The sequence below is a fragment of the Varanus komodoensis genome, unplaced genomic scaffold (genome assembly GCF_004798865.1).
Source record: "Varanus komodoensis strain SLA01 unplaced genomic scaffold, ASM479886v1 scaffold42, whole genome shotgun sequence".
Lineage (NCBI taxonomy): Eukaryota > Metazoa > Chordata > Lepidosauria > Squamata > Varanidae > Varanus > Varanus komodoensis.
In genome coordinates, this window is record NW_025335972.1 from 1,388,541 (window position 1) to 1,408,718 (window position 20,178).

The 20,178-nt window shown below is 49.1% G+C and overlaps 1 protein-coding gene across 1 annotated transcript in view; it reads right to left on the reverse strand.

Annotated features, from left to right (window-relative positions):
- The window catches only part of PLXNA3 (plexin A3), an 82,893-nt gene that overhangs the window by 4,022 nt on the left and 58,693 nt on the right, over window positions 1–20,178 (reverse strand). Inside the window, exons 19-30 of the mRNA XM_044443756.1 lie at window positions 19,060–19,299; window positions 18,321–18,464; window positions 17,209–17,443; window positions 14,929–15,071; window positions 13,623–13,879; window positions 12,692–12,758; window positions 12,181–12,327; window positions 11,238–11,397; window positions 11,015–11,118; window positions 10,146–10,242; window positions 8,435–8,628; window positions 1,050–1,219 (exon numbers count right to left, since the gene is read on the reverse strand). Coding sequence (XP_044299691.1) covers window positions 1,050–1,219; window positions 8,435–8,628; window positions 10,146–10,242; window positions 11,015–11,118; window positions 11,238–11,397; window positions 12,181–12,327; window positions 12,692–12,758; window positions 13,623–13,879; window positions 14,929–15,071; window positions 17,209–17,443; window positions 18,321–18,464; window positions 19,060–19,299 — 1,958 coding nt within the window. The remainder of the gene's footprint in view (window positions 1–1,049; window positions 1,220–8,434; window positions 8,629–10,145; window positions 10,243–11,014; window positions 11,119–11,237; window positions 11,398–12,180; window positions 12,328–12,691; window positions 12,759–13,622; window positions 13,880–14,928; window positions 15,072–17,208; window positions 17,444–18,320; window positions 18,465–19,059; window positions 19,300–20,178) is intronic.

The window sequence follows — 20,178 nt, forward strand, 5'->3', positions numbered from 1 at the left end:
CACTGAGGTGATGAGACACCCTTACCCAAGAGCATGGCTACTGGCCCACACATTTGAAAGGCACCAGGTCAGGGAAACAAGCTCAAAATTGCTGAACCTATCAGAGATCTAAGTTCTTGAGAGGACCCTTAAGTCACATGTCTCTATGGAGCACAGCCTGTTCCTGAAGATAGTGCCTCTTTTTAGCAGAGTATCCCCTGGGAAGGTAACCTCCAGGAGCTGTTACTGCATGCCTTCATCCCTGAAGGAGAAGAACAGAGGGGCTGGCAAAGTCCCTGGGCTCAGGATGTAGGGAGCTGATCTGGCATCTAGCACTTGGGGGTTAAGAGTGCTGGCTTCTCTAGGATCGAAATGTATTCCTAGGAGAAGTTTATTCAACCAGTGCAGAGTGACGCCAGGCAAACCAATCAGCTGCGGGGTGGCCCGGAGCAGAGGACAGAGGCATAGGAGCTAATTGTTTCTTGTCCCTAAGGCAACTAATAGTAGCAAAAAGACCCATGCTTCAGGGGAAAGCTGTGGAGGTGGGAACAGAACCTAAAACACATCTGGTAGATAAAAGAAGCTGGGGCTAAAAGTTCAAGGTGTGGGTTTTAACCTTTGAGGTTCTAAATGGCTTAAGCTCTAACAGCTTAGGGTATGGTTATCTGGGCAACTGCCTGTTGCACCATGACCCTGCTCAGTTCCTGGGATCAAAAGGACAGGCCCTTCAGAAGACAGCCCTGGTTACCAAAGCACACCTGCTGGGCACATGAGAAGATGCTCTCAAAGTAAAGCTGCAACTCCTGCTGAAACTACAATCAGCTCTCTCTTTCTCTGCATTCAGAAACTGAATCCAACACATCTTTTTAATTTGCCTTTTTGCATTGCTACATTTCTGAAGGTTGCTTAAAAGATTTTACTCTGCCTGCATTTGTCAGTTTGGCTTTTAAATTTCCTTTTTGTTAAAGATGTTGATTGTATTTTTCCTGGAAAGACAACACAGAAACATTCATAATAAATATAAACAAACAAACAAACATGGGCAAAGGGCTAAAAGACAGCGGTCTCACCAATTGCTTTTCCAGGTATGTCGAACATCAGGGTCACCTATCTGCCTCCGCTCTGCCTGCTCGTCCAGAAAGTCAAACATGTACTTGATGGGCAGGGGGAGGGCACTGGCCCGGTGTGCAGTGCTGAACACGGTCTCAAATAGGTCATCCACAAACTTCTGCAATGTGCCCTGGGGAAAGGGGAAGAGAAAATTCTCTAAAAAATGTCTTTGGGGATGGAGAGAGAGAGAGAAAGGCAGGTTGCGTACCTGTTGCTGTCATTCCCTGAGTGGTCCTCTGTGCATTCACACATTCTGGCTTTATGCCTGATCAGAGCCTATTGTCAAGAGGTATCTCTAGTGAAGTAATCATTTGGGCAAGAGCCTCTCCCCTCCTTTTTCCCAGGAAGCATGAGGAGAGGCTCCTGCCAGTCCCCCACCAGGTCCTATGGAGACTGTCATGGATCTCGGGACTAAGAAGAGGAAAAAGGAGCACTGACCTGGTCTGGTCCAGTCCCAAACATCCCTGGAGAGTAAAGGGGCGATTTTTGAAGGGATGACTTGAAGGGCAGGTTGTATAAATGCAGAGATGACCACTCGAAGGACGACAGTTACAGGTAAGCAACCTGCCCTTCTTCTTTGTGGTCTCTGTGCATCCCACATATAGGTGACTAGCGAGCTTACCTTGTGAAAGATGGAGGGCTGCTGCCATCACTGGAGGATAGAGGAGAGGACTGTTCTGCTGAAAGAACAGTCTGCCCTCACACAAGCGGCCAGCCAGGATGAACATGGAGGGCATGGATCACATGGCTGCTCTGCAAATGTCTGTGGGGGAGCCCAGTGGGCCTTCAGCTGCATTGCTAGGCAGAGGCCTGCCAACTCGTATACCTGGCAAATGGCATTTGAGACCTGGTTGGACAGTCAGAGGAGAGCGGATCTCCTTTTCTCTGTCTGCTATAGCAGATAAGCACCTGGGTGAGCAGCAGAATGGCTCAGTTATGGATTTGTAGAAGGCAAGGGCCCTCCTGATGTCAAGCAGGTGCGGGGTGGGGTCTACTGGGGTGCATGGGGCAGAGAAAAAAGCAGGGAGGATGATGTCCTGACAGATGAAATAGCAAGGTGACTTTGGGGAAGAAGGCTGGCTCCAGAAGGAGGATGGCCTAGTCCCTATGAAAGGTTAAAGGCAGTGGGTCAACTCTTAAGGCACAGGGTTCACTAGTAGGATGGGCTGATGTGATGACCACTAGGAAGGCTACTTTTCAGGGTAGGAGATGCAAGTCAGTTGTAGCCAGAAGCTCGAGGGTCTTTGGGTGAGGGCACGTGGTTCCACTGACAGGCTCCATGCTGAGCTACAAGGTTGAGTGGGGGAAATGAGGTTTCACAGTCCCTTCAGGAATCCATGTGACAGTGGATGCGGGAAGACTGACACCCCCTCAATGGCTGGGGGAAAGAAGAAGATGGCTGCCAGGCATGTGTGGAACAATGCATGGGGCTGAGGCCTTTTCAGAAACAGGCCTGCGGGAAGCATGGATGGTGGTGGTTCACTGTGGGTCAAAACTTTCCTGGTGTGCAAAGGTTGTGATGGTATTCTACTTTGCCACGTGGGCCTTTGTGTGGATGACACCTTGGGCAGCAGAGGTGCTCCCCACTGCTCCAGGGGGTGACCCTCCAGGCCATAAGGTGCAGGGTTCCATCATCTGGGTGAATAATCTGGGTGAATAATGGGTGAATAATCTGGGTGAATAATCATCTGGGTGCTTGATCGTGCCTAATCTTGAAAGCTAAGCAGGGTCAGGCCTGCCTGAAATCTGGATGGGTGACTTAAATGTCACCCATTACAGAAATGTACAGAAATGTAACAACAACAACAACTTGGCTCTAGCCCTGTGAGATGAGATCCTGGGCATTTGGGAGGCAGGAGCCCTGGGAGGGCTGCAGGAGCCTCAGCCACCATGGGGTGATGAGGACATAGTCCGTTCCATCCTTCCTGATCTTGGCAATCACTGTGGAGTTTTGTGGGAATGGAGGAAAGAAGTGAAGCAGAGTCCTTCAACCAGAGCTGGTGGTGTGCGCAGACCACCACCATGCATTTGGTGAAGACTCTGGGGCTTCAAGAGCTTGAATGAAGAACTGAGAATTGGAATGTTTACTTCCCAGTTTGGAAGCATAGAAAATGTCTGTAAACCTGGTCTGTGGTGACATGGAAATAGGCATCTTTAAGGTCAATGGAGGTGAACCAGTCTCCCTGCTGCAACAGCAGGAGGATGCCCTGCAGAGCGATCACTCTGAATTTCCAGGGTCTGATGACCCAGTTGGTGCTTCTGAGGTCTAAGATCTGCCTGAGTCTCCCATCCTGCTTCAGGACTGTAAAGTATCAAGAGTAAAACCCCCTACAAGAAGCTGGAGTGGACTCTCTTGATAGCTACCTTGGAGAGTAATGTGTCAACCTCCAACAGTAGTGCCAGGGATGAGGGTGTACCTTTAATTGCACAGGGCCTCTTTCCACCATGGACAAGACACCCAAATCTGATGTTATTACTTCCCAGGCAGAGTGGAACTGGGCAAGGCACCTGTCAAAGTTTGCGTAGTGGGGAGGGGTGGTAAGAGCCATCAGTAGGGGCAGTCAGCACCAGTGCTTGTTCGCTTCTGGGCAGTTCTGGGTCTGCCAGAAGTGGGTTGGGAAGTTTGTGCCTCTTTTCTCAAGGCACCTGTGAAGGCTGTCTATGTATGGGCACTTCTGTTGCTGGGAGAAAGAGGTCCCAAAGCCCTTGCGTGGTCTAGAAGCTGGCTGCTGGAACTCCATCTGCCTGGCTGTGGGCCTCACTTCTTGGATGGAGTCCATCCTATTGGCCATTGAAGAGACCCTCCTCATCAAAGGGAAGGTCCTGAATGTGGGAGTGATCTCCTGTGGGAGGCCAGCTGAGCATGGCTGTGGATGGCCACAGCACTCACCTTGGCCTTGGCATGGCAGTCCATGTGGTGCCTGGCTGAGGCACTTTGGTATCTTGCCAGCTTGGAGGCTTCCATTTGAAGGAGGTGTGACATATCCCTGAGCTCATTTTGGAGAGACTCACTCATGGCACCAATCTTGTCCCATAATAAAAGTTGATATCCAGCCATAGTGGCTGCATCATCCAAGAACTGGAGGCCCAGGGAAGATGCTATGCAGATGCACCTCATCAATCTGTGCCCCTTGCGGCTGCCCAGAGCTGAGCGCTCCCATTGCAATGTCCTGTGTGCTGAGTCGATGATGACAGAGTTCAGCTTCGGGTGCTGCAAAAAACGGCAATGGGACATCCTTACCCAGCACCTGGTACATCAACTCCATCCTCCTTGATGTGTTGAAGGAGGAAGAGGGAGACTATTTTACTGTCTGCAGCGGGGTTGGCAGGAAGGGGATGGCCACTAGTGTTGAGTTCTCAGAACCTGGAGCATCAAAAACTGAGTCAGCAACCTGGTTCTGCTGCTGCTCAGCCCCTGGTCCCAGGTCCAAGGCCATCCTGAGCAGCTGCTCCAAGAAGTGCCCCCTCTCTTCAAACGGGGACATTGAGTCCTGGGTGGACATAGCTGCATCTGAGGACCGCTCCAATGGGGGTGGTGGGATCACCAATTCCGAGTCCGAGATGTAATCTTCCAGGCTGGAGCACAGAGACAGGCTTCATGATCGCTTGTGCTGCAGTGTTGATGGTGCTGGGGAATGGTGTCAGCCAAGTACTAGGGCCAGGTGTTGATCTGCTACTGATGGCTGGGATTGCCCCAGTACTGAGGCTCAGTGTTGTTCAGGATTTGGGGCCTGGCAGCGGCTCAGTACCAAGGGCTGCTGAGGGCTTGGCACCAGGGCCTGGAGTCAACCGACAGTTGAGGGGTGACGTCAGCTAAATGTCAAGGGATGGTGGCTGGTGGATGGCTTGTCTTCATGTCTCTCTATGCATTCCTGGTGTTGGCAGTGCTCAGCATTGGTCGTCTTGGTACCAAGGCTTGGTACTGAGATTTGCAGTCTTTGCTGTCAAAATAGCCAGTCCCATCTCCAGAGCAGAAGGATGTTGGGGACCAGTCAGAGGTGCAGCCCCATTCAATGCAGGGAGAACAGGATTGGTCCTGGTGCCTTCTGGCCTCCAAGCATGGTGTCAAGGCTGGCATGGCAGGGTGCTCCGGCACGGAGCCATTTTCCGGGAGTGCTGTTGTTGGTCTTGTGGCAGTACCTGGGGAGTGTCCCGTAGGCAAGATGAGTGGCATTGGGTCAGCTCCCGAGAGCACAATCTTCTGGACATGGGGATCAGGGCCAAGTGCTGTCCAGCAACATGGCGGGCTGAGATCCCAGTTCTCCACCCAGCATAGTAGTGGGGTCTCCCTTGCCTCCGGGGACTGGGAGCAATCAGCAGTGGTGCGGACTTGATGGTCAGGATTACTGGTTGTCCAGGGACACCCACGCCTCTTCTTTTGTTTGGGTGTGGCAGTGGCAACCATTTTTTAGTGTTTTGCTGCCTTCCTTGCTGCACAGTTGCCTGGTGAATGGCTCCATTGTGGTTGGCACGGCTCAGGTGTGGTGCTGGGTGTCTCTTGCTGTAGAGCTGGAAGACTTATCTTTTCCAGCTACTTGCAGGGTCTTCTTCCAGAGTTTGGCCTTGAGCCAATCAGCCCAGTGTTCCTCGGTCTTCTTTGTGAAGGCCTGGCAATGTGCACAGGCCTTCACAACACGTCCCTTACCCTGACAAAGGAGGCAGTGGGAGTGCCCTTTAGACCAGTGGTCTCAAACTCAACTTACCTGGGTGCCACTGGAAATAGAGTCTGGGTGAGGCTGGGCCGCATCAAGCGGTGGTGGTGGGCCGCTCATCCCGCGTCGCTCCTGGAGGCCGGCCCGGGCGCCACCGGTGCTTTGAAGGCCGCAGGGCCCCTCCCCCGTGCCCCGCCCGTCCCGGCAATTGACCCGCGGGCCGCGAGTTTGAGACCCCTGATCTAGATGGAGTGGCTTGCTCTCACAATAAGGACACTGAAGACACCATTGAGAAAGATGGGAAAAGGTGGAAATAAGAAAAAACATAGAGAGAGGCATAGGCAAGTTGGACAGGGGCAAGGAAAGCGGTAGAAAGATTTATTTTGTGTAGAATATAGAAAAAGTGTGAAAACAGGTGGTTGAAGAGAAAGGAGTGGACAGTGGATTGTTCTAAGCAAAAGAGGGGAAAACGAGAGGATAGAACACAGTATACTTAGGTAGAGGAGAGCAAAGAGATCTCCAATCTAGGCATGATGGTGTTTGAGAAGGAACTGAGGAAGCAGGAGCCTCCCTGCTGCTTCCCAAGAACAGAGGAGCTCCTGCCCAAAGGAACTCGCAGCTATAGAATCTTCCTGACAATTTTGGGCCCAGGCACAAAATCCGTATGTGGGATGCACAGAGACCATGAAGAACAACAGTCAGTTAGAATTTGGAGATCATGGCTGCCTTTCCTAACCTCATCCCCATCATGCCAAGAAGAACCAAGCCCTAGAGATAGAACATGTAAGAACAGTGGCACTCCACCACACCGACATTCCTGTCCTCCAAAAAATTAGTAGGTGATGGTGGAAGTTTGGAAAGCTGGCATCAAAGTATGGTTCAAGAGGTCTAGTAAATTTTACAGCTTTCCTGTCATGCAGCAGAGCTGGGCAACTTGTGGCTCTGCAGATGATGTTGGACTCCATCAGCACGAGGCAGTGTAACTAATGGTGAGGGATGATGAGATTGCAGTCCAGCAAGATCTGGAGGGCTACACCTTATCCAGCCCTGCTGTAGAGGTTGCAATCTGAACTCTCTTTCAGAATTTTGAAAATCTCAGCCTTCATTAAAAGGTGGAAACTGCTAGCAAATTTTTCAGCCTGATAGTCATAGAGAGGAAATAATCTAGACACTTTGGCAATTACTTCTGCATGCTTAAGGATACTAGACAAGTCTTGTTGCCATTATAAGTGGGAGGAGACCAGATCAAACTGAGCATCCCCTCAGAAAATAACCCTCATTCATGCATCTGAACGCAGACCCCAGCACCTCCTTTTCCACAAAATATTTTGCTTCAGACATGCTGTTCTAGCTCCCCTTGCATTCTCTTACTACATGGGCCCTCAAACTACAGCCCGGGGGCCAGATCCGGCCTGCCTCAGAGGTTTTTCAATGCACTGTGCGTGCACCAGCACAGGGAGGCAGCAACTTGCTCGCTCAGAGATCATTTTGGACTCGCTTGAAGAAAATGATCTCCAAGCGAGCAAGCCGCTGCATCGCGGCATGTGCCCGCTTCCGCCTCGCCTCCCCTCACCTTCCCTCGCTGTGCCCGCCCTCCCCTGCCTTGCTGCGTCCACGCACTCCGCCTCAGCACCCGCATGCCCCACTCCCACGCTGGCCCACGCGCCCCACCAGCACCACCTTTCCAGCCCGCACCCAGCACCAGCACCTTTCAACTGGCCCCCTGGTGGAAAAGTTTGAGGACCCCTGTCTTACTAGAATAGCCTCCTTAACTGTCTCCACCAATTTCTTTCTGATTTAGGAATGTAAGATCAAGTTCTTCAAATATATATTTAAATAAGGACACATGTATACCTCAATGAAGGGCAGTTGTACACCAATTTAAATGGTTGCTAAGAAACCCTAGGAATGGCAGTTTTGCAAGAATGCTGCTAAAATAAAGCAAACACTATTAAAATATATTACAGCAAAGTACGGGACTGCACCTTTGTGATTATATCAATCACGGAGGGTGACAGAATGCAAACATGCATAAGAAGTAGGATTCTCAAACACTAAGTGACACCTCCATTTCTTCCTTGTTGACAGATAATTTATGACTCCAACTTTGCCAGAGGTTTTGATGACATGGCATTTTTCATGATGTCAATAAAGTATCTGAAGTTAATTTAACTGTCATTCGACAAGCACTGGAAGATAGGGTGGGTTAACTGTAGGGCCCAGATCATAGGATCCCAGCAACCACCCCATCGGGATGTGGCCTGAACCATGCCTTGCTCAGGAGAGAGATTCAGGCCACCTTCAGGACGGGCTGGACAGGCAGATCCAGGAAGGGCAGAAACAAGGAGTAGGACTCAGGAGAAACCTCCCCAGGGAGGTTTGTTCAAGGATGGCCTTACGGTGCAGCTGAAGGAACTGGGAAGGCACGAAAGGATGGAGGAAGCTCACCAGATTTAATCTATGCAAGAGAAAAATGTAAACGCAGGAGAGGAAAAAAAAGATTGTAATACCCCAGTAGTTAAAGGCATATTCAGAAAATTAGTTAGGCTGTCCACTGAAGCAGGAATGAATTTCGCACCCCACCCCCACCTGTGCCCCTGGAAGGCACCTTTTGGTTAGGCATTAAGGAACCAAAGCTGGTTTGTGCCAGGCAAAGGTTTAGCATTCAGCTCCTTCCCTTACTGCTGCCCTACCTTGGTGGCAAGGAGCCGGGTGAGGTAGATCTCAGACACCATCTTGCTTCCCCGCTCCCCTTCCTTGGGATCTCCAAGGTGCTCGTGGTTCTTGACCAGATGCCAGAGACGGGTGCCTGAATCCTGATCTGGGGTGAGGATGGGGGCTCGTGAACGCAAGCTCTCAGGGCTGCTGGAGGTCCGCAGCAAACTCTCTGTGCAGGTTGGGGGTGGGGGGGGGGGGAGGAGAGGAGAGGAGAGAGAGAGCTTGAGCTTGATCCCAAGAAGCCAGGAGGGATCCCGCCCTCTCAGACTTGCTTTTGCTCAGTCACGGTAGGGATGTAGTTGGGCTGCTTTCAAGAACACCTAGTGCCTGAACCCATCCGAGCACCAGGAATACTGAAGCTTACCACTATTGCCACCCTTCACAGGCCAAGCCAAGCATGTCCTCTTCCCTTCCAACCACAGAAAAGGAGTGACGGTAAAATTACAGGCATTCTGTGCCTGGAATAGCAATGATAATTGCAACCAGGACAGGGCGGGGAAGAGAGAAAGCTCAGGGATGAGATGTTTGAACATGGCAAGAAACCTCTTCAAAGGACTTAATACAGCAGTACTAAAACACCATGTTGGTTAAGAGACAACAGAGCAAGCCACAAAAGGAACACCACAGCAGGTCTGCTGCACCAGGGCATTTAGTACACGTGTGCTCACTTCTGTAAAGAGTAAAGAATGGACCCTTCGCATATGAAGGGGAAATTTCCTTATGCATTGGCTCAGGGCCAAACTCTGCCGGGAGCGAGGCACATATATGGACAAGACAGAACTCCTGTCTGCACAAGGCTACTTTCCCAGTGGGGCTCAGACACAAGGTGGACTTTTGACAGATGGCATCAGAAGAGTCAGGAAAGCCTTGAGGGACTCTGAAATGTTAAGGTCATACCACTGTACATGCGTTAATCCCAACCTCATGAGCTAGGTGTGTGCTGCAGTTCAGCATAAAGGAAGCATCGATTGTGAGACTGTGTACAGGCAACCAGCTCCTGAGAATCTCAGTTTGCATGCATCCTTTCTCTCTTTCTTCCTTCTAGCTCTAAGGATATTACCTGATTAAGATTTCCAGTGGGGACAATACCTCCCCTGAGTAGTGAGCAGAAGTTACAAAAAGGAGAAAATATGAGAAATAAAAATTGCATAAGTTATATGGGTCAGAGAATTCAGCTATTTTGCATAGAATGTGGACTTGTCAAGCACAGGATGCATTCATTTATGTTATCACTAGAGAGTACACACAAGGATGGAGGGTGCTTAACTATCTTCTTTCCATTTAGGGCAGCAGTTGCCAGCCATTGCATCAACAAAGACCGTGTCCCCTTGGTGCATTATCTGCCTGTGGCTGGGATCTCCCATGTTCATAGACACACTCTCAATCCTTCACACCTGCTCTTCTCTCCTTCCCTGGGCAGAATGAGGGTATTTCATCCCTGCCCAGGAAGGGCTGCCCTTTGAAAGTGCACATGCAGAAGAATGCACACTCAAAGAGCCTCTGCTTTCAGGGCAATGGAAGAGATAACTCGACCCATTAAACTGACTGGCACTTCTTTGCAAGATGTTGTTTTGCATGGTTTAGGAGTAAAAGGCAGGGCAGATGGGTCGTTCTGTGCAGCCAAGTATTTGCACCAGAGAAAAAAGAGGGGGTAGGGTGTGTGCAAAGGGTTTTGCCATTCCTTACCGTAACGGCTCAGTGAATGGGTGAAAGTGAAGGAGCTGGCAATATTATAGCCCGATGCCTGCCTAGGAACCAGTGCCACTGCAGAGCCATCTGATACCTGCATATTGAATTGCAAGGACGGCAGGAACAGAAGAGGAAAATATGGGTGTGAATATGGAGTGGAAGAAGAGAACAAAGACTGAATAATGATAACAACAACAATGCTAACGATAACGGACAATAGTAATACCACCACCAATGTAACATTTCATGCATACATGACATTTTGCATATATTATCCCAGTAATCTTTAGCATGGCTCTCTAAAGTAGGCTAGGGCAGGGAGAGTGGAAATGCCAAATTTATAGGCAAGATTGTAAGAGCAGTGGTTTGACTGAAGGCCACCTAAGCAAAGTCATGAGGGAGGCAGGAGTTGAACAGGGGTTTTCCCAGCTCTTAAATGTAGCCACTAGGATATAGCAGCTCCTGTCACAGAATAAAAGAACTAAGATAATCCCCCAGGAGGCAGCTGATCATGGAAGCATCCGAAACTTCAGAGGACAAGATCCTGTGCCAAGCCACATGCTGAGGCCCAACGTTCTCTCTTGGCCAGCACAAACACATGCGTACAGCCCCTCCACCCGCTCTCTGCTACCCCTCAAATCTGCAGTGGTGTCCAAATCATTATTTACTTCACACTGACTGCAGGCAATGCTACTAAGAAATGTGGAGCTGCTTTCATATGTCAAGCCACCCGATCACTGGAAGGCAACAGAAACTGCTCGTTCCCAAATTCTACAGGATTTTCCATTTTTAGGTGGGGCCTCGAGCTGTAGCATTCCTCTTTGTACAGTTAATTCAATTCTGGGATAGACAGGGAAGGCAGTTACCTGATAATGGGCTAACGTGTTGAGATGTTTCCAGTCTCCCTCAATCTTGCTTGTGGCATCCTCGTCCTGCAGGATGATCCGGCCCCCACTACCCTGACACCACTCTAGGATGCACAAGAGGAAGAGACAGGGGGCTTTATCCAGCTGAAGCAAGGCCCAGTTCTCCAGGCCCACTCCATCCTCCCAGCCCCACCCGCTTTCCCCCATGTTTCTAACTTCTTACCCAGCTCCATGTCCTCCGCACGCGGACGCTGCGAATAGGGCACCCCTCGGTACACAGCATCCAGCAGCTTCTCCTTCACTTGCATCACTGAGTCACAATTTAATACCTTGACAGGCACGGAAGGGCCCCCAGGGGGCTCAAGAGGGGTACATAATAATGTCTAGGAGGGGGAAAAATGTTTCAGTTTTCATAGCTTTGAGGCCCACATATCCCTACATTTATAAGCACTTAGGGTGTGGGAAAACAATAGACTTCATCCCGCTTTTGTCCGCTTCAGTGTCTGAGAAAAAGATGACAAGCATGCTTCTATAATCCTATATTTTGATTTATCCCTGGAAGTGGACTTGAAGACATTTTGCATATTGGATATCCCATTACTGTAAAACAAACATGGAAGTAGCAGAGAAGGCTGCATCCTGCCTCTGCCAACATGCAAACAGGCAAAGGCTCATCCATTTCCGTCTGGAAAAAGTACAAAAAATATTCTTCCTGGGCCACTCTGCTGTTTGTTCCCTGTAGGTGCCTACAAGCAGCACCTCTTGCTCTCTGCTAGAGCCCAGTTTGCACCTCACACACAGCCAGCAACTGCTGGTACCACTGCCAACTTCATCCTCCCATTCTCCCCCCAGCCACCCCACACTCCACTCTGCTTTGCATGTCTCATCCTCCATGGTGCATGTCCCACCATCCCAGCTGTATTCACAGCCCTGCTTTCTCCAGGCTAGTCCCATTTTGGGTTTCAATAAATCCTCCTATGGAGTAAGGCTTTGAGTCTTTAGAAAGTGAGGTTGCTTGTGGGACACGGAGTCCTCCATGCCACCAAGGCCTAAAGTGCAGAATAGCTTACGCAGAAGGCCCATTGTCCCTCACGCTGGCATGGGAGAGGAAGGAGCTGTCCCTGGTGAGGAAGCAAAGGGTGCTGCTCCTCATCCTCTGAGCTCACCAAGGTCTTGTAATCAATCTGCTGGCGGATGAGCTTGTCTTCACTCAGCGAGTAGCGAGCCTCGCCTGTGATGGCATCTATTGGACCTTTCTCCATCTGCTGCTTAATGGCACAGAACAGCATGAAGAGTGGCTCTCCAGCACACTCCTGTGGGGTGAAGAGACAGGATCACAGACAGGGAATGCAAGAAGTTCCCTCACTCCAAGTCAGACAATTGTCCCAACTAGGCCCACATGCTCAGCTCTGACACCTTTCGCATCAGCTGCTCACCCAGTCTTCTCACTGGAGATCCTGGAGTCTGAATCTACGACCTTCTGCATGCAATGCACCGAGCTACTGCCCCTTCCCAAAATATGGCATTTTCTCTTCCCTTCCCTACCAGTGGGGCAGATACGATGATTAGAATTTGTCAGGTTTCAAAGGCTTCCTCAGCCCTCTTACATTTCCTGATCTCTGGCAGAAGGAGGTCTAGCACACAGATGTCTGAGGCCTTGTTCCCACATGCTCTCACCTTGAGGAACCGGTGTAGCAGGAACGTAAACCAATTGGTCAACATCTTTTCAGCCACCGACTCCGTCCTGAGGGGTAGGGGAAGGGAGAGAGGAAGAGAGAAAAAGGGAGAGAGAGAGAGAACACTTACTATTTTGTGAAAAATTAAGTTCTGAACATCCAGCCCCATAAAAGGAAAAAATGGAGACATTTGGAAGTCCCTGTCAAGTGTACAAGAACCCTGCCCACCCTCTCTGCCCTGTTTTCACAGTGCAGACCCCAAGGGACTTCAAACTCTTTGCATACATGAGAATACTTGGAATTTTCAAGTAATGAGCACTGTGAGCACTCTCACAAAATGGCTACCATGGGAAGGATTTGCCCACTGAAAAAATGGCTGCCATGGTAGCAAGACCAGTCACAAAACACCCATTTCCCAGAAGGCAACTGATAAGACTAAAAGAACAGCAGCTTGCCCCAGAGCTAAAGTACAAGGAAGAGGTGGGGTTTGTGCATCAAAACAGAAACACAAGATAGTATTGACACCACACTGGAGACCCTCACTAAAGGTACCTGCTAAGATAATGAACACATTTGAAAAGTATCAGGAGAGGAATGGTAACAATTCCAACCTCTTATCTGAAAAAAAGGAAGAAATGTGGGGAGCCTAAGTCATGGTGATGATAGTGCAGAGTCAGAGGGAGAAAAGATGATACGGTGAGCAGGGTTGGAAACTAGTAGTAGATCTGGGTGGAGCAAAGGACGAGGAAGCGCCATCTGCAGCAATAGGCTAGATCAAGACATTGCCACATGATTCTTGGCCTTAGTTATTCTGGTATCTTCAGTGAAGAATTTGGAGAAGCAACGAAGGGCACTACGGCACTTCCTTGGTGCCAGAGTAGGTGCTAAAATAGCTGTTGCTTGAGCTAGGGATGATGAAAGTAGCTGCTCACCGGCGGAGCAAGAGCTTGGGATGGGCACGATTCTGTAGGTTCTTCTCAATGAGGTCAGCTAGCAGCTGCTTTAACACTCCAGTTGCGTAGTCAAGCCTGCCCTGCAGGGCCACCATGGTCAGAGAAGCAACAGCCCCACGGTCCCGCATGGAGAAGCCACGCTGGCCCTCCAGTGTGTGGATGAAAGTCAGCAGGAATGGCCGTGTGTGCAGCAGCTGCCCAAACAGACGGAGCCCCTTCTCTGTGCTCGGCGGGGTCTGCAGAGGTAAGGAAATAGAAAACCCCATAAGCCAATGGGGGAGCTGGGGCCAGTATTCAAAAAGGCAAGCAGAAATTACAAGACACACAATAGCTTTACATGTGCCGGAGTAGCTGCCACTCACAAAAGTGGACAACAAAAGAAGGAAGGGCCTTTGAAGCACTTGATTCCAAATGTCTTCATCATCATCATCAGGGGACACAGCCAGCTTTGTTGGATCAAGTCTAGGGGTGGGCAAGAGGAAGATCTCCTGGTGTTTGAAGTTCAACCCCCAGAACCCTCTGGCAGCACAGCCAATTGCCAAGAATGCTGGGAGCCAAAGTCCAAAATGCCTGGCTGTCTATTTCCAGCCTGTTCCTCATCTACTCCACCATTCAGTTTCTGACAGCAGTATGGCAGATGCCTCTGGGCACTCACAAGCAGGACACGATGAAGGTGCCAGAGCCTTCCCTTCTTTGCCTCAGTGTCTGAGCAGCCATCACCCACACACTAAGAGAGTTTGAGCACTGTCCTGTGTGGAGCAGAGCAACCCAGCCCCACCAAAGCAGGAACAGAACCTAAAAACACTTTTAGACAGACATCTCCTAGCATTATCAGTTATGAAGCACTGCATGAGTATGAACGTATTTTCTTCTGGTAGGATGAAAGGTGGAAGCAGCACTGGAAAAACATGGGACAACTATAAATGGAGGTATGAACCCCTGCAGAATCTCATAAATGAAGCAGGGTGCCTACACAATCAAAGCCTTGCAGGAAAGCATCCTAACTGAGCCCCAAGTTCATGAAAAAGCATCTGACTAAGGGGTGCATGAAAGGAGGAGGGGATTGACACCGAAAATCTACAATTTGCAAGAACCCAGGACAAATATCAAAGGGAGATCTGCAGATTTAACTTCTCATCTCTCACCTTCCTCTTTTCCCACTTGTTAAGGGAAAAACCCATCCCTGGTCCCACCTCTCATGCTGCTCTGAGAGCATGATGCTAATAGGCAGCGTTTAAACCAATTTAACAAACAAGCAAATAAATAAATAAAGTCTGGTACTCACACTGGTTTCCTGCAGTGCCGGGTGATCATCCACCCCTGGGAAGAGCACACGTCTTGCATATGTCCGATAGTCCAAGAAAGGAATCTTCACTCCATCCATGTTATTTGTTAGCTCATTAATGTCTGTCTGCAGCTCAGCAAAAGCTGAAGAAGGCAGAAGACTGTCAAAAGCCTTGGGACGCAGGCACAGCGTGGCGATCCTCTCTATTTCTTCCCTCCCCGCCAGGCTTTTGACCCCCAAGGGAGCCAAAATATGAGGCACACAAACCACACCTTCTCCCAATAGTGCTCGCCTCTCTGAACATGCCTGGTTTAGCAGCAACCAACCAAGGCTCTCCTGTGTGGGAACAGGCTTCCAATCATCATGTCTGGTGATTGCATGCCATACATGTATTTTGGAAAGGCGCACATGTGGCAGATGGCCAAAAGCAGCTCTGGCCAAGACCCACCTTGCTGTAGAGCAGTGGTCCCCAAACCTCTTTGAGCTGCCACTCTCTTTCCTCTTGGGTGACAAACCAAGCACCCCCATGCCTCTTTCTTTGTATTAGATCTATTGTTATACTGCAAATTTAAAACAACCAATCACTGCACCTCCCGGATCTTTCCACCACCCCCAGGTGGATGGTACTGCCCATTTTGAGAATCACTGCTGTAGAGGACGCTAGACTCTCAGCATCCTCTTGAAGTGAGTGCATTTCTCATCAGAGACTGTAAAACATAATCCATGGCCATTATGCCTACATCAGAACTTGCAAACCTTTGCTCTTCCTCTGGCCCCACACATGCATACCCCAGGAATACCTTCCAATATTTAACACAGATAATGGGGACACTTTTGTGGCTTTTTAAGGCCCCCAGTTTCACAGCAGCAATAACTGCCTGATACTGTGTGTGACAAGGTGGGACACTATCATGTACTCCTAAAGACTCTATGCCTGCTCTTTTGCTTTGCTCTGAAACAGCCTGGCCTGAACAGATTTCTGAAACAGGCAGAGTTGACCCTACCATTTGGTAAAGTGAAGGGGCTGCCTTAGGCAGCTGTTTCTGGGCAGTCCAAAAGGACAGCAAATTGCCAGTAATGTGATGATTGTATTACTAGATTTGCAGCCAAGGAGTGGGGAGATATGCTTAAAGATTTTCTGCTGCAAGTGGCAGAACTGGCTGGCTGGCTGGCTGGCTTTGGGTTCTTTGTATCTTGACCACAGAGATGAAGACAAAGGGTTGCCTACTTGCTGTCTTGCTTCTGGTACTAAAGTGTCTTGGACCAGCTTTGTGAAATTATTCTTGCTGCATAGGCAGTTATGGTATGGGTGGAGGAGAACAAAAGGAAAGCAGTGCATTGGTATTTTGGTGGTTTTTTTAAAATGTCAAGCAGTTTCTATTTTTCAGCTAAAAAAAAATAAAAATGTAACTATTATTCTTATCTCCTCACAAACTCAGGTTGTATTATGCCCAACCAAGCAACTGTTTTCAAAGAGAAAGCTTCATCAGAGCATTTATTCCTTCAGTAAGAGACACATTAAGTGCCTGTCTGTACAGGGTTGGAGAAGACTGGCATACAAGATGATGGCGGAGCTTTTCCTGAATTGCTCATTAGTGAACTCAGTAAGGCCCTGCCATGCTGCAGAGGAACAGTGCTGGGTTCATCCCCTTGTAAGTCACGTCTGCTGCATTCATTTTACGCGATAGTGCAGTGAATGCATTGGCAATGTGCCTGTGCATAAATATTAAGCAGCATAGAATTGGAATGAAATACATACATACATACATAGAGACCTAGTGGGGGACTAAACCCGAAGGGCTCTTTGTACTTGGACATGTACTAAAGACTGTGCAAAAAAGCAGACACCCCCAGTATCTCCATAAAAGATGACACAGGGATACCTGGAGGGAAAGCCTCAGCGTGATAGGAACTGGCGACTGCCACAGATTAGTTGTTTCATTAAAATGGGGTGCCTGAGAGGACTACCTGTCTTTTCTATCTGAAAGGAGCTATCCCACACTCCAGGAGCAGGAGTGCTTCTGCCAAAAGCTGCACTCTGAAGCAACATCTGCCAGGCCACTGCTCACGCTTCTGCTTGGGCACTACACAGAACTAGCAGAGAAGGGCACCTTTTCTCCTAAGGACTGCTCAAAGAGGAGATGCCAGTGCAGATGCTGATGCACTGAAGAAACAATCATCAGCCCTGGGTAGGAAGGCAACATCCCTTCTCCCTCCTCCATTCACTTCCCAGAAGCTTCATGGCTTGAGGGAGTCTTTCTTTCCCCACTCCCTCAATACCTTCTTTGCACTCCAGGGCCACACGTGACTCCAGGTTGTCCATCTGAAGCTGCAGACGTTTCAGTGTACGGTCAGCATCCCGTGTCTTCCGCTTATAGGCCACCAGCACCCCAATGATGGCTCCCAGAAGCAGGCTTCCTCCTGCACCTAACCCAACGAGAGCTGGCAGAGGCAGGGCAGCTTCAGGGTAGATGTGCAGGATCCCCGGGGAAAATGACAGCCCCCCTACCAGGATCTGCAAGGAGAAGAGCTTCAGGTTAAGCTGGTCATGAGAACCACCCTGCCAGACCTGACCAAGCACTCATCTTATAGGCCATCATTTGGTTTCTAACTGCAGTCCATTAGATGGCCTTCTGAGCCCACAACTAAAGCATTAAGGCAACTGCCCCTACTTTCTCATTTGCCCTTCAGCCAATACCCAGCAACTCAAGAGGTATATGATCTCCACACAGAGGTCCAGGTAGCAGCACAGTTCAGTTAGAACCCTCAAAGCCACTTTGGATTTGTCCACAGTGTTCTTAGAACCCAAGTGACTTCAACATTCCAGGTATTTTGGGTGCTCCAGTGTACAAACATTTTGTTAGTCTACTGTAGCCTCCTTCATCCTTGTGCCCTACAGATGTTTTGGACTTCAACTCCCATAATCAGTTAGTAATGTTATTTTAATTGTTGATTGTATTTATTGATTTTATATCTGTGCCGAGATGTCTCCGGATTTTTAAGGTAATTGTATAATTGTTTATTTGTTTTGTAAGTCGCCCTGAGGCTTTTTGTGAATGGGGCGGCATAGAAATGTCCTAAATAAATAAATAGTATAAGTTGGGGCCATTGGGAGCTAGAGGCTAACATATCTGGAGGACACCAAATTAGAACAGCTGAGCAGACATGCTGAGCTCCATTGCTAATCATGCCCTTGAACAGTTCTTGGGAGAAATAGAAGGAGCAGACTTCCTTTCGGGCATTGCACAGGTTCCACTTGCACCCAACTGCCTGCAAAAGGCCCCCTCCAGACCAGCCCTGACCAGACTATGTGGCATTGGCAAGGTATTCCAGCATGAGATCCCATTTGTTCAAGCGCACCCCCACCCCCAACCTCCTTAAGTCAGGTGTACCGTGACAGGCTGCTCCCCGGTCTGGCTGGGCGAGTCACACAGCAACTGGGTTTCAGAGACGGTCAAGGTGCAGGGCTCCCCACCAATCAGCACTGTATAGTTGAGCCTTGTGCTGCCTGACACAGCTGGGATCAGGTTCCTGCCCTGAGAGAGACGGGGATATGAGAGAAAGAAATGGGGCCATCCCATCACATGACTCTGTGTTTAAACCCAGGCCTAAGAGGGCACCCCTTGGCTCAGATATGCTTGCCAGGGAAGATGTCGGTTTTGTCACAGCACCTCTGCATTCCCAACCAAGCTGGCAAAAATGCGAGGTCAAATGACAAAACGATTGAGTCAAACCAGTGATGGGGAGGACTGGGGAGAAGTTCCATGCCCTTCTCCTTTCACCAAGTAGTACCCAAACACACACAGCCAGTCTTTGCTTCTATAAGGCCTAGAAATTTGCTTTTTTCTGAAAACAACAGCAACCAAAAATATAAGTTGCTCAAAATAAATTCCTGAGTTCCTGATCAAAACTGTGCCTTTCCATTATACAATCACAAAAGACAAGCAGCCCAGCTCACATGCCCTTCTTTCTTTTTTGGCATGCTCATCTCTAACCAAAAGGAGATGTCATGTTGGACAAAATTGTCCGCTGTGATTTTGACTTTCTGTAGACTTTGGGGAGGCTGTCATTTTCTTGACTGGGGGAAGGCTTGTTACAATTCTGTTTTGAGACACAAACAGGGTCAGGTACCTTGAGAACTACATGAGATCCAGGTTTAATTTCCAGGATGCCGCTGGTGCCAAATGGCTCAAAGCTGGGGTTGGGGTAATAGGTAAAGGCTGAGCGGTTCAGAGTACGGGTGGCAGCCACATCGTCCAAGAGGAAGCCAAACTCATCAGGGTGAGCTCCCCCAAGGGGCAGCGCCTGCTCCCCAGGCACAATGCCTGGGGCTTTGCACAACATTACCGAGTCATTTACCACCTGGCAACTCTGCAGGGAGGCAAAAAACCAAACAAACAAAGAGTATGAGAACCACAATTGAGGGCAATACAGAACAGTGCTCTGAAATGACTTTTATTTTACACCTGCCCTCATCCCCTTTCTGATTTATGAAAGATTAATATTCCTGACCTGCAGTCTTTGCATCCATTTCCATTCTAAGGAAAAGTATCATTTCAAGGGCTTGGTAGGAAGAAGAATTCCACCCTCACTCCCCACACTGCTCCAGGTCTCCTATTTTTATTCTGGGCTTGGCACAATGATAAGTATGTTTAAGGACACTGTACTTACGGAGGCCAGCATCAGAAATATGTAATCAGGAAAAAGCATATGGTGGCTGGGGGGTGGGGGGGCCTCTTCTGAACATTACCAGTGAGACTGCAAACTGGGTGATCAGATGTTTGAATGCATCCTCAGGCTAGAACCTTTTGCTCCGACACCACAGGAAGTGGGCTATTGTTGTTGTTGGTGTTATTATTATACAAGAGAATAATCACACATGGCACTCCCACACCAACTTGATATAATATAGTCCAAAGACCTGTGCCAGGCAGTTCTGATCAAGTCCTCAGCTTGCAACTGAACCCAAACGCATCACAACATTCCTTCCCTACCCACAAATATCTTTTTTGGGATACTTTCCTTTCCTCTGGGGCCAGAGATTGCCAAAAGTGAAGCATGGAGGTATTTTATATATTGCTTGTAATTTTTGCATTCTGTCCTTCTCCAGGAGAGATCAGAGAGAATAGCTGGGGTTTTCTCATTTTCTCTTTACAACCACCTCCTACTAGTCATTCATACTTTGATTAATCAGTTGCTTTAATTGGAATATACCCAGAATTAATACATGGCACAGCAGGAGCAGGGATC